The sequence below is a fragment of the Psilocybe cubensis genome, chromosome 6, assembly GCF_017499595.1.
Source record: "Psilocybe cubensis strain MGC-MH-2018 chromosome 6, whole genome shotgun sequence".
NCBI lineage: Eukaryota > Fungi > Basidiomycota > Agaricomycetes > Agaricales > Agrocybaceae > Psilocybe > Psilocybe cubensis.
Genome location: NC_063004.1, coordinates 3,307,689 through 3,322,053, shown reverse-complemented (window position 1 = coordinate 3,322,053; position 14,365 = coordinate 3,307,689). Strand labels below are relative to the sequence as shown.

Here is a 14,365-nt window from a genome sequence, read left to right as displayed (position 1 = left end):
GACGTGCCGGAATGGCTAAAGAAGCAAAAACAAGCTCTAGGCAGAGCCTAACGAGCTGTGTGAGTAAGAAGAGAGATGAAGAAGGGGAAAAAAACGCGAGCGAGAACTATATACGAGCTAACAGACAAAGGCCTTTCATGAGATGCGAAGCATATCTAATCTAATCTGCGCGACGCGACGCGCGAGTCTCCTTTCCTCTCATAGACCCGGATCAAACTCGTTTGATCTCCTCACAACCATCCAGCTGAGAATAATCTCCAACAACCGGAACCGCCTTGTTGGAGCTGAAACCCTCTTGGTATTGGTGCTTTTCTCAGAGGTGTGCGCATATTGAGGCCGTCGAAGCTTTCTTTAGAGTATGAGGTCGTACGATAAGTGCGTCAGGGTCGTTTTGTGGAGCCCCAAATCAATTTTGAGAATCTATAATCCTTTCGAGGTATCATGCCTTGATTATCTCTGCTCCACATCATGATATCCGTAAATCAAGCATCAGACAGCACATCTGGAACAGATTTTATTTGTGATTTGTCAATGTCAACACTGAGTCCCACGAAGTTGATGTCGTCAATTTCCGGAAGAGCCCACGGCTATGCGAAGACAACAAAGGCCCAGTGAATGTCCAACGTTGTTCCAACTGTATTTCTACGTGGGTACAGCGTTAGATAAATACGAGAAGTCGTCGACCGAGTTGGTTCGAGCGCCAGGAAACCCCGTCCGGCCTATGTATACAAGGCGCTATAGCCAAGTGGTTACGGCGACAGATTAGAATTTCAAATGCACGTTGTCTCTTCCCGAGATCGTCATTTCAGTTCTGATATCTGTTCCTCTTTGAGGGCGCAGGTTCAAATCCTGCTGGCGTCGCAATAGTTTTTCGATTTGTTTCAATTGTGTTTTAAATTTTTGTTCACAGTGAGTGCGGATGTATTGTGAACCTTCTAATGACATTTAATGGACGTTTAAACTACTTCCGAGCCAATACAAAATGCCTAATGCGCCCGCGGAAGAGACTATGCAAATTTGGTTACAATATAGTACTTGGGTAACTTGGAGTCATTTGGGTCTATACGCTATTGTGCTGATAGACCTCTCACTACCGAGGGTGAGGATTGCTTTGTGACGCAGCGCACTGAATTACTGACGCAATGACAATGTCTCGGGGTGCTGCCCACCGACGCATCAACAAGGCCACATTTCCAGCGGAGGTTACATCCAAAGGATACGCAGGACAATTGATTTGGAGGTGACCGCGCCGAGAGGTATCGGCTGGTGTATGCTTTTCCCGTTCAATGCCTTCCACACGACTCGCTGTACTCTTCTCACATATCAATGAGCTTGATGTAATAAGGCGAACTAAATCTCAACACTCTCCCACTGACTCGATCCTCACACGCACCCCAGGCTAATTGTTGAACACGGTCGCTGATATCTGTGGAGGCAATGAAACAAGAGTATCGAGAATACCAGGGCCGAGTGACAATGTCAAACATATAGTCCTGCTATTAACCAATGTTCACCATCCTCCTCAGATAGGCTAGTCCGAGTTCGTTTAATGCCCATGCGTAAGCGGACGCCGACAACCTGCATTTTTCTTGAACAGTTGTTCAGAGAGACGTCACTCACGTTCTTCCAAAAAATATGCGCATATACATAGGTCTGATTCCGCCATCCAGGATTTAAAGGTTTCTCACAGAGAACACACATACCCAAGTAAACCCATTCGATTCTATTCTGTCTCCCTGTACCTTAAAGTCGACTGATTATGATCCATACGGACACTCCGCGATTCAGGAGGTCTTTATTGATGCATCAATTGGACACCTTCAAGGGACCAGGAAGACGGAATATGTGCGATAAGGATATCACTGAACGAGAGGTGTCTCCTGGTAGAACACAGAATCCCATCTGAGATATGAAACAGCCGTACCATGATAAAGGAAGCAGTCCAAGATTGGGTAATGTATCCTGATGAGCCATGATGCATGACTCCTAAATCAAAGCGACAGTGTCCATAGCTCCAAGCTCATCTCGGCTACATTCAGTACAGTGCGGTACGGCGTGGTCGAATTGTATGTCATGCAACAGTGAGATCGCCGCGGATTCGAATTCGCCAAAAGACCAGAGAAATCTGTAGACACATGAGAGCGGGAGAGCGGGAGAGACGTCTAGTTGTAACCGTGATAGTTGAATATGCACAGAACAAGCGTACATGCGTCAAATAAGAAAAGACACAGAGCCGTGAGGTAAAAATGTAGCGAAACTTCGCAGAAGTTAGTGACTCTGCGATTGACTGTGGGAAGTTTAGTCTCCGTGCCGTACAGCAACTGTACAGTTCAATCAAGCCACCACGATGTCACCCGGGCGCCTCCGGGTGTATCAGCAATAATTGGACTTGCAGTTACACACAAACCGCTGCGGGAATATATTTGTTTTCGTATTTAAAGGCCACAATTAAAACATTTATTCAGATTTATAGTCTCCCTGTCAACCCGTACCCCATCCCGGAAAGAAAGGCAGCTGTTGAACAATAACAATCAGACGTTAAATGAAAGATAACCGATAAGAAGATAAACGTACACTGCCAGTCGGTTGGACTCGATAGGCAAGTGAAATCTCATTTACACAACACACGCCGATGTGCAGGTCGAGTAGCCAGAGGCGCATGTCGCAATAGCAACTGTTGGATTCGAACTTGCGAGCGCGAGCGTGTTGCATGTGACGAGAGTAGTAACACATGCTATGGCCCAGGATTTAACGTCAGGTCAGTCGTTCGCTCGTAGTTGGAGAGTAAAGATAATAATCGTCACCTGAGACACATGTGGTCAAGTCCGCTGCGGCAAACGGCACGAGGAGAGAGCATGAGACGAGGGCAAGTGAGATGGAGGTGAAGGTCTTCATTGTGTGAGATTGTTGGAACCGTTTACGACTTGTTTGTGAGTTGAAACGATGAGGATTCTGGAATATGGCTCGTCTTTTATGCGATTTGGGTGAGCGTGCTGTCCCACTCTGTACTTGTAAACACCATTTCAGATTCGTGTTGAATTGATGTTGTTTTAGTTCCGTTACGGCTGCCTTGTACTTCAATTTGTCATTCAGGTATAACTTTATGAGATGGGATTCAATGCCTTCACCCACATTGAGCACAAGTTCACGTAAATTCAAGTTCGAAAGAAAAAACAATGCAATAATCAACGCTGTTCATCTGACCGTGATTTAACCCCAATACAGCACGCCGTTACTCATCTAAGAAGACTGTTTTAGCGGATGTTTGGTGACTCTCAAGTAGTACCATCTGATCCCCTAATGAATTGTACATCTTCTGGCCAAAAATCTTTAACCTTCACCCAGCCAATCAAAGCAAGCTATACAGTACCGTTCAGCTCCACTTTGACGTTCTACAACACTATGTACGCCACGCTTTACGGCGATTGTACAAATAAAACTTCCGAGATATGTCAATCAAAACGATGGACAAGAAAGTTGCCCCATTAAGAAATGTTAGAGTTTTCATTCCGCGAGCCTTCCAGATCAAATTCATCCAATTCATTCAACATATCGTAAGAGAACTCGGCAACCGAGGCCCATCAATCCTTCCTTGAAACCGTGAGTGATGGTGGATCTATGAATGACGATGGATTTGACGTCATAGTCGTCTCGGTACCTTGCCTTCACACATTTCGATCGAATCCGTTGGCCTGCGGGAAGTGACATGTTTTCAATTGACTGTGTATCTCGTAATTTCAACATTGAGTAGCAATTTCCCTAGATTGATCAATGCAATCTCGATCTGGGGATATGCCAGTGATCGTGTTGAGATATCGCGAGTTATTCTATGAGGAAGACAATGACCTGTGACTGACGCGGAAACTCGATTCAGAGGTGTTATATTGGTATGTGGTCGTTATTTTATGGGTTAGAATTCATGCTAAATGTTAGACTGTCCGACATGCATATTGATAAACACGATAAGCTGAAAACTAATAGGTCTACACTTCATATGGTTGTGTGGAAATATGATTGTGGCATTGTTGAGATTTGTCAAAGTGGAGTTGCACGTACAAGGCAAAGCGGGCGCTTCTCACGGAATGGTGGCGTCTATCGATACGTAGAAGATAGTCACCTGGTTGAGGTTTAGAGGAAAGGGTTACTGATGGAATTGAGTATCATTTTGTTATTTAGTAAGTCAAACCTTTCTTGTACGTGACTTTCTGTCAAGCAGTAGAAAATATCTAAGTAAAATTCTTGAACGACTGAGACAAGGAGAGTAATCAGGTAAGTGGCCGTAAAGATAAGACAATAGAAGTAATACGGCAGGAGGCTGAAACCCAAAACACACTTTTGAACAAAAATGCACCAGCCAATAATAAATATTGCGCTTAAAAATGTGTATAAAAGAGAGATTGTTTCTCACCTCAAGTCAGACTCAAACAACTCTACCAAAGAATCCAATGAAGGCCTTCAGCTCTATAGCTCTCGCACTCGTATCATGCTCCGTCATGGTACCATACGTTGCCGCATCGTACGCTACCTGCATTACATCAGCAAAAGTGCTCGGATCCCCAAATGCCTTGACAAGGCATTTGGAGGCGTCCAAAGGCCCCAATGCCCGAAAGGCATTGTGCGGTTCGTAACGAGAGACTCCGAAGACTGAAAGGCTTCGAATTATTTATTCCAAGGAAATGATTTAGGTAGTACTAAATATAGCCAAATCATTTGGTTAAAATTTGAGAGTGTCCGTAACATTTAGGCAACATTTGGGAGTCCCAAAAACATTTGGCAAACATTTTCCAGTGTTTAAATGTTTTACACTGTTCACATGGTTCCTTATTTAGTGGATCCCTCAGATTATCATAGCAAGTAAAAAGAACTTGTTGCATTAAGAAAACTTATACTACAACATGACTCCAAAAGGTACAGAGAAGCGAGAAAGTGGTTAAATAACAAAATGATGCTGAGATGATGTCATCAATAGATGGTACCCATGAATTATAGGAGCTACTTTGGTTGCATGATGTAAGCAAGGTGTGTGTGCAGAAGTGCGCATATACTCACCTAAAAGTTTGGGAACTAGTGAATGATTATATACCAAGCCGGATATCCAGTAGATCTAAGGCAGAAGGAGAACGGTCTACGGAAAGGCAGATACATGGTCAGTTGAGGATGATCTAATCAGAAAGGAAGTGGCAGAATTACCTGTGAGTTAGATTCAGCTATGATATACGAAGACTTAGAGTTGAAAAGTCCAAGCCCAAGTCCCACCAAGCGTCGCCGGAGTAGTGAACATGAGAGTATGTGGAAAGAAAGAAACGGGGGTTGAAAGAGATTATTATGCACAAACAAACAAATATTTGATCTCCGATTCACTCCGATTCACGCTGATCGCATTGTGACTTCGTTGACAGTCGAGAAATTGTACAGACCGGGTGACCAACTGTACAGAATTCTAATTAGAACTAATGTGGCTGTATATCCAGTAAATTTTGGTGTGGATGAATTATTTCATCAGCATTTGAAAGTCCTGTAAACATTTCTCATAACCGAAGTGTAAAACCAAATGTTTTGTGACCTCTTTTAATTTTGTTAAATGATTCCTTCAAGGTTGCACAGTGTACGAATTTTTTTTGTAAATTGTAGTTACTAGAAATTATTTGGTGCTTGTTTTGTGCTTCAAAAATGTTTGTGGGGCCTCCAAATGACCACCAAATGATTTGAGTGTTCCCAAATGTTGCCCAAATGTTTTGCGTGACATTACTGTGTCACGTAAAACATTGGCATGCCTTATAAGGCTCCCAAGGCATTTGGGGGTCTGGTCACTTTTGCTGATGTACAGGTAAGGATTATTGCTTCGTACATACACTCCAGGATATAGACTCTAACTCTCTGTCTTCTAAATGGCAGGATGCGTTACAACGCTCACAACGTGCAATGTGGGTGCACTCGCAAGCAGTGATCCAGTTACCGCTATTGCGACCTGTGCCTCTGCCTACACGGACTGCACAAGGGGTTGCACTCTCCCTTGAGGAAATATGTTTGGCGACGTTAAATGCTCACAATAGTGTAAGTCTGATATATCTGTCGGGGCAGACGCTCTTAATAACTAAATATGCAGCTGCTTTTTTGGAGGTGGTGAAACTTGAAGAGACCACAGGCAGACTTTAAAGTTTAGTGAATATGAAATATATGAAATGTGAAATTTATTTTGGATGATAAATATGTTTCCATTGGCCTTATTGTGAGTTAGAGGGGAATTCGCAGAATCCACAATGTCCTTCAGTGAGCGCTGCGTATGAGCAATGTCCAACAATGCCTTATCATCGGGATCATCCGGAGAGATCAGATGTTTAGTTTAATGTAGATAGCCAAATAAATGCACGAACCATGGTCCGTGCCTGCTGCGCCCAACGGGGGTCCAGACCCTTACTTCGAGTCACCTTCATGTCAATCCGTAGCTACCCATTCATTTTTCTTGTTTTCTTTGGATCTTCTACCCACCTGACTGTATGTACGCGTTGCAAAGCAATTTTTTTCTTATCAACTATTGGTGTGAATCATGAGAAAACGGTTAGTTGTGAACTTTCATACATATTTCCGACATATTAGAAAGCGTATGTTAATACGATTGTTTTTATACAAAATTATTACAAGAACGACAAACTGACCACACTACCACGAACCGAAACCAGCTCAGTGACCTTGAGATACGCTAGATCCTGCTAGATCGCATGCTCATACCATGGACTATTGATTCGAAGTGATTATTGATATACTGACCAGCCGGACTGTACTGTACATGTGTCCTAAAGCGCAGTTGTGTTCCTGGTGTCTTAGCTCTACCTTGACAATATCAGTTGTACTGCAATACACTATACCATAGCAGGTTTGAACGGCGATCAGAATCTGCCATTCGCCATTTGATGAACCTTGCGTAACCCTTTGTAGCATATGTCTTTACTCACGATAGACAGAACACAACATACCCATTAGGACAAGTTACAGGTTTCGTTAACGTTGCGTGAGCCTTCGCCAGTAACGTTCTGGTTCAATGGGTACTCAGTGAAGGTAAATGAGGCCGCTTTTGACGTCATACTCATAGTTATCTCGGTGTCTTAGCGCCATCGACCCTTTGTTAACATATTCAATCACAATTGCTAGGTATCTCAGCATCTAGCAGAGATACCTTGGATATATCTTTTCAATTCTTGGTCATTGAGGGACACTATAAAAATCAATTTGACGGACATAGCATGCAGCTGAAAAGGCCCGATGAGAAATTTGAAATTCAGAGATGGTGCTGTATCTCTTGGTGTGCGCAAAGCTCTGTCGAGAGGCACAGACCTCGATGAGAGGATGACCGATGCGATGAACGGTCACATGCAATTTATTCATTACGCTACCATTCCTTATGTCAAACTCCAATTTACGTGAAGCTGGTTGGAGTCAGTTACCAGTGAATAGCATCGTAATATTAACTCATACTGTGGTTTCTGATTGAGAAAATTCAAATGATGGAAGTGAATGAATTATGGCAATACTATTGACCTTCCGAAACAGACACAGCGCTTGAACGAAAATTCACACATTTTTATCAGGTCTTAGGCTTTTGAAATACCTATAAAAGCCCACAAGTATATCAGAAATACACATTGTTCCAGCACTCAAACCAAGTCGCAACAAACAATTCAAACAAACCACGCCATGAAGGCATTCACCTCCATCATTTTCGCCTTCGTCTCAAGCGTCTTTATGGTGCAATATGTCGCAGCAAGCTGTTCTACATGTGTCGCAGGTGGTTATCATACTCGTCTTCATAACTAAAGCCGTCATTTTTATCCTCTTCGAATGAAATACAGGTTGTAGCACTACGCTCTTGTTATGCCAGACGGGTGCGCTTGCAAGCTCCGATCCCGTCACTGCTCTGGCAAGCTGCATCGACGACAGCACGACCTGCATGTCAGGCTGCGCCGTTTAAAGCAGCAGCTACGGATGAATCAAACGGTCACGGTAGTGTAAGTGTTTCATACAATTATTTAGAGGGTTTTGTTGACGATTGACATTGACAGCCGCTTCTATATGGTGGCTTTGCAGCAGTTCCATATGCAGACTTTAAATTGTTAATAAACCATAATTTTAAAATTGATCATGAATATTTGATTTTTTTCATTCAATTAGGGTGAATGAGTATAAATAACAATGTGCTCTACATGTTAAACGAATGCCTCCTCCTGTTAGTAATTGAGCATTATTACGAGAGAATGTGAATGCAAAAAAGCGCGTGATGCGCTTACTATCGATAGCAAAAAACCCCCGACTTGCTTGAAATTAACCAGAAGATAAGCTCAATATGACCTATTCGGACATACAATTAGCTACTGAAGAAACTGCAGGATACAAGTAGGATCCCCCACCAGGAGATGATCGATGATCGCCGTCAAGTGTGATATATTTGGGACCAGGGTTAATAAACGGGAAAAGGCTGCGCTACCGATCCGGCATTCTGTCTTCTCATTTCATTTCCTTTTCTGCATTCTACTGTAATGCTGTTCAGGCAAATTTATGAGATACGTGAATCGGACTAGAAAATCGACATATCGAGACATATCTACATGCCAATGAAGACCCATTAGGTAGTGATAAAGTTTCCAAGTGATTCCTATTGCTCATTCACTTATTGTCATTGAATCAGGGATCTCGCCGCTCGATAACCAATGAAACATCGAGCCACAAAAACATCTAACCAAAATTTCAAGTCGATACAATTACGAGCCTTCTATGAGTGTCGAATGACGATGTTCTTGACGTCATAAAGCACACATATTCATCTTGCCGCTCAGTTCCTGAGGTAGAGATTCACAGATACGTACATTCGGTCTGCAAAAAGTGGTTAGTATATTCCCACTAAACGGGGTAGATATACTCCGGAATGGTGCACAGATATATCCCAGATAACTTGAGAATGATCAACGCCCAATCCCATTCGACGGACATAACCTGCATGGGCAGGCGTTTATTTCAGCTACGTTGTTCTTGATATTGTGATTTTTTGACCTTTTCATGGGTACGGAGATAGAAAAATGGTAGGAGATAGACAATGTGATATACAAAACTGTGAGCGTAATAGGCACTTCGCATACTCCGGATTCTGGAGAGAGAATGATTGCGATCTCTTTGATAATCGACAGCGGTAGGACAGCGTGGGCGCTCACGCCAATCCATTCAATTATGTCATATAATTTGGTTATCGTACTCTAAGGACATCGGCGTAGTAGGTCATGGTACACTGAATATCTGTCGCCACTCTGTGTATGATGATCAGCTGGCTGACTTTGAACGAAACATGCTGCCATTCGGTATATCAAACTGCAATTGACGTGAGCTGGACTCAGGCGGCGGTGGACGGCGACCAGGTTTTTCAATATTATTACGACTGTATCTGGAATTATAACGAATGTTCAATACAACAGAATGCCGAAACCAAAAACCCGTAGAACCCAAACATACACAAACCCATATTCGTCCCAGTCCCCCAAAACCCATATAAAAAGCCTACAAACATTCCAGATACCCCATTGTTTCCAGCACAGAACCCAATCGGCAAGCAATTAATCCAAAGCACACAATGAAGACCTTCACATCCATCGCATTAGCTCTCATCTCATCCTTCATGGTCCCATACGTTGCTGCAGACTGCGCCAGCTGCGCAGCAGGTAATTATTATCCTTCCGTTTCTGCATTAACAAACCACAATTTTAACCGTCCCTCAATAAAATTTGCAGCGTGCAGCGCTGACCTCATAACCTGCGAAACTTCCGCACTCGGCAGCTCCTCCCCACTCGTTCCACTCTTGGCTTGTATTACTGCAAGCACGACCTGCTTACAAGGTTGTGCTGTTTGACACGGTGACCCACGGACGGCAAGCCAGCCGCTCGAGATAGTGTAAGCTGACTCCTGCTATGACTTACATTTACGTAGTATTCCTGATACTTGAGATTTACAGCTGCTTTTATCAGGTTGTGGTTGTGGTTGGGGTGTTGAAAGAGTGCAAATGCAGACTTTAAATTTTCAATTCTAAATCGACCGAAAATGAGATATTTTTAGTTTGTGACTATAGTGTGAATAAGATGAAACTGAAATGAACATTAGCGGCTTTTGGGGCAGTTGTACGAGGGATGCACACACCTTGATGTGGATGCAGAGGTGTGACTTTGATTTAGCAGTTCACTGACCGTTTCCCACTCTCCACCTTGGATTCTGCCCGATCAACGAGAAATGTCCGCAGATGGTGTATGATGAGAATCTGTTCGCGCATATTATGTCTGCGAATAATATGTCTGTCAAGCGGTTTGGGTTCTTTGAGATGCGTGTGCATGCCAGAAAGGGAGTGAGAGGGGTGTGATTGGGATGGTATGACTAACCTTTAGGTTGATCCTGTTTGATCTCGCGAGTCGCGATCCGTTGGATAGGATCAGGTTCGTGACGGTGCGTGTAAAATAGAGTAGCAGATAATTATCTAAAATTACTCTATGTTTCCATGCCAGGGTCAGCAGTTGAAAGGGAAGGGAGTAATTCAGTGACACGTCGCGAAGCAAACAGTTCATCGGATAGGTCACTTGTGACGGCGCCCTATCATAACATTACCTGAGTGAGTTGTCTTGAGGAGCAGGCGATTAACGAGAAGCATCTTTCGACATCTGTAGGCTTTCTGTGATTTTGTACAAAGGGTGCGGTTCTGTAGCAAGACCAATTACCGTGACCCAAGTGCGAAGCGTACAAGTTCATTTCCCAAAAAGGAAGAGTCTGGACCGGGTCCGTGCGCATGGCCCATGCGCTTGTTTGTTGAACACCTTCAGGACAAACCCTCGTCTTGTCTTCACACCTTTGCGCCTTGTTTATGCCTGTTACTTCCTGCTAGCATTCAAAGGAGAGATGTAGGTACAACCAGATGCACACTTTAAATAGTCGTTCTTTCGTGCTGATTTATCGAAACTATTGAATTTCATCAAATCTTTCTTTTGAATTTCAACCACGGCAAATAGTTCATTTCAGACAGATAACATAGAACTACGCGGCTATCGAGTGCCTGCCTGCCTTCAAAGATCTACACTATCCATAAATTCATTTAAGAGGTTTTAATATATCGAACACCGGCGGCTGATGGTACTCATTAACATGATCCGCAAATGTATCCTCCCTAACCACAAAATTCTTGCCGTCCCTAAGACACATTTTGCAATGAAATGTCTGTGGCTCACCCTCCCTTGGTATACCATGCATCGTCTGCAAATGTGTTGCGATATACTCTCCCCGCTTGACATAGAACTCCTGCGCCGTCACAGGCGCGACATACAGCTTCGAGCCGTACATTTTGCACTTACACTTCTTCTCCAGCAGAATGCAGTACCCGATCGTGTACGGCGAGGGTTGATGCACGAGATTGATATGCCGCGCGATGTTCTCCACGAGGATCATCCCGCCCGCGCCCTTCGGGGTGAATATTGCGCATGCCGTGCACTGTATCATTGGAGGCCGGCCTTTAATTGTGGATATCGCGTGGTGCTCGATCAGGTGCTGGAGGATCGCGTGCTCACGGCGGCTCAGAAACTCGGCAGTGGTCGCGGCGAATGTATAAAGCGCGTTGGTGTACATTTTGTAAGGGCATGTTTTGGAGAGCACACAAAGTTGTGGGTCGCGCGGCGGGGCACCGCCGCCCTCGTTTGATGCTCCTTGTAGCTGCTCTACGGTGATGCGATGGGTGTAGCTATCTGGGATGTCGGTGGGTGGTAGACCCCTTGAATGGTATGGTTAATTGATATATTGAAGAACGAGATATTAAGACACCTACCCATTGTTTCCAGAACTCATGATATGCCACTATGATGTGTAAAGGAGGACTCGTTGTTGATACTCTGTCGTTGCAGGGATTCATTTATACTTCTCCTCACTCACAACGCTCTGACCAAACGAACAAAAGAGTGCACGAACAAATTCTGCGAAAGTTGAAAACAGAAAAATCTTCATTCATATTTTCTTTGAGATGGAAGAGTGCAAATCAATTCAGTGGGTCGTACCATTTGGTCAGCGGTCATCGAACATATTCGTCGTAGGTCTTTCAAAGGTCAAAGCACCTACACTTCCTTCTTCAATGGTTCTAACACCAAAAACTAGCCACGTGAGTGTGATTATAAACCGAAAACGAGGGTTGTGGACAATGAAGCGATGTCGCGTTTTTGTTTGGATTGTCTTGAGCTTCATGATTGAATTGGATCGGTTTTTTAGCTACTTTTATACAGTACAGAGTGTTTATCAGCTTTTTCGAGTTTATTCTACATATTTGAGCTACAAAGACACACTCAGTACTCTCAAATTTGGTGATTTAATTAAGCCAATTATGTTTTTTAGGGTGAGTGCATTTGCTGGCAACCAAGCTTTGCATGTTTTTGTGAGTAGCTCATAGAGGACTGTAACACATCGGTCTGTTTGCGGAGAGTTGAATCTAGTCGCATCACATTCTTCTCAGGAGCAAGGGCGTCGTTTTTCTGATCTGATAGACCGGAGGAGGGGTGAACATATTGTATAATGTGTCCTACCGTCAAATGAATGTTGTTGAACGTTTGTGTCATACATGAGGATAATATTGGATTTTGTACTTGACAGATTGCCGATGGATATGTTGATGTAACTTCTCGGCGTCAAATTGGGGCCAGATGTTAGTTGTTTATGAAATCAAACAAGTCCACAGGGGATTTGTAGGTGCTTCACCGTCTCAGAATCCTAATTCGGTTATGGAATTTTTACAAGTCAGGCCAGTTCGAACAGGCCATGACCCAATAGATTAGATTGTAAGCAGAAAGTTAGGCCAGCAGGACGCCCGTCATAATAGCCACTCAGTTTCTGGCCTTCAGAATTAATGCATTGGGCCAGAGCCGCTTGTGTGTCTCTTCGATGTACATTAATTGATGCCACGAAGATTGACGCGCAGTGTGGCCGGCGCTCACTAAAGTATATAAGTTCTGATGAATATGGCAATAATTCATAGCACTAATTCATCCCCAACGTCGGAAAGTCTCCTAAGAAAGCTTCAATATCTCACAGAACACTACCTATATCCTCTTCAACATGGCTCCAACTGACTTCTATCCTTCCCATATTTCCCCTGCTCTCTCTTCAACAACGAACCCAGAAACTCATAATGGAAACGTCTTGACTTACAATGTCAACCCAGATTCTATGTCTCCACCTACAACACCTAGGAAAGGCTCCTCCTCACGTTCTAAACTATCAGCAACTATTTGGGACACACCTCAAACAAGCTCAACTGCATCAGGATCTAGGTTAATGTCAAACGTGGATCTTCCTGAACGCCCTCCATCGTCAAATAGCACCAGGAATGTTCCGGCTGGTCCTATACCTGGACGAATGTTTGCAGAGATTCCAGGGCACAGTTCGAGATACGCAGAGCTTGGGCACGGTTCGCCGAGATCACCACGTTCGCCCGCCAGACATTCGTCAACGACCATGCCGATCCGTTCTCCCCCTTCATCGCCCAGGTCCCCAGGAATTTCTCGGATACCTTCCATCTCCAAACTGCGGGAAAAGACACAAAAAGCTTATGCTCCATATACCAGACCCCGTAGTTCCATGGGATCCTCATCAGTCACAGCTTCAGATGACACGAAGATTCTTCGATATGAAACGTTTAAAGTTCCAAACAAGGAGAAAACGATAGAGTGTGGATGGCCGGGTTGCAAAAGCGAGTTTAGAAATACCCACGAGGCTCTTCAGTCGCACCTTGGGAGGTACCATGTGAGCGGCAACGGTGGAAAGTGCGAGTGGGACAACTGCGAAGATGATACGAAGTTCCTCATGGCGGAAAACTTGGCAAGACATACCGCGGCCATGCATGTGGCGACGTATTCGCGAATATGTCCTCTATGTAGGGAATCGCTGACTCCGCAGGCAGTTGGGTCCCATGTGAGGACGAAGCATCCCGACAAAGTGCTTTATAAGTGTTAGGCTGAATGGCAGTGATCGAATGGGTGTTACTGCATAAGAACGTTATTACAACTTTTTCTACCTACAATGTGAAACTCTCTGTTTTGTTTCTACTTTATTGAATATACATATCAACAATTTAATATATATCGGAGTGTGAAATTAGCTATCAACCCATATATCAAAGTGGAATATAATCTTCATTTTGTCAACTTCTTACGAGCTTTAAGACTGTCTTACAGTGTAAGTTCAATAGCCAAACATCCACTACACAAACCGTGAACTGCGTCATGTATGCACGTTCCAAGAGCCCATGATCCATTCAGCTTCCAAAACGTCATAGAAGATCAAATAATTTCCAAATGCGGTCGCTATCCGG

General features: G+C 43.8%; 3 protein-coding genes and 1 non-coding gene across 4 annotated transcripts; 2 read left to right on the top strand and 2 right to left on the bottom strand.

Annotated features, from left to right (window-relative positions):
• Positions 1-731: 731 nt before the first annotated feature.
• On the top strand, positions 732-861 carry JR316_0007526. Its single transcript has one exon. It is a non-coding gene; the product is annotated as a tRNA-Ser (tRNA).
• Positions 862-9,306: 8,445 nt separating this feature from the next.
• Positions 9,307-10,363, bottom strand: JR316_0007525 (uncharacterized protein; the record flags this gene model as incomplete). Its single annotated transcript, XM_047893266.1, has 5 exons — positions 9,307-9,427; positions 9,496-9,540; positions 9,785-9,864; positions 9,957-10,062; positions 10,221-10,363. The coding sequence occupies 5 exons, from the start codon at positions 10,361-10,363 to the stop codon at positions 9,307-9,309; spliced, it is 495 nt and encodes a 164-aa protein (XP_047748548.1).
• Positions 10,364-11,109: 746 nt separating this feature from the next.
• Positions 11,110-11,856, bottom strand: JR316_0007524 (uncharacterized protein; the record flags this gene model as incomplete). The annotated part of the gene is made up of 2 exons (XM_047893265.1): positions 11,110-11,782; positions 11,837-11,856. The coding sequence occupies 2 exons, from the start codon at positions 11,854-11,856 to the stop codon at positions 11,110-11,112; spliced, it is 693 nt and encodes a 230-aa protein (XP_047748547.1).
• Positions 11,857-13,110: 1,254 nt separating this feature from the next.
• Positions 13,111-14,007, top strand: JR316_0007523 (uncharacterized protein; the record flags this gene model as incomplete). Its single annotated transcript, XM_047893264.1, has 1 exon — positions 13,111-14,007. The coding sequence occupies one exon, from the start codon at positions 13,111-13,113 to the stop codon at positions 14,005-14,007; it is 897 nt and encodes a 298-aa protein (XP_047748546.1).
• Between the last annotated feature and the right edge of the window lie 358 nt (positions 14,008-14,365).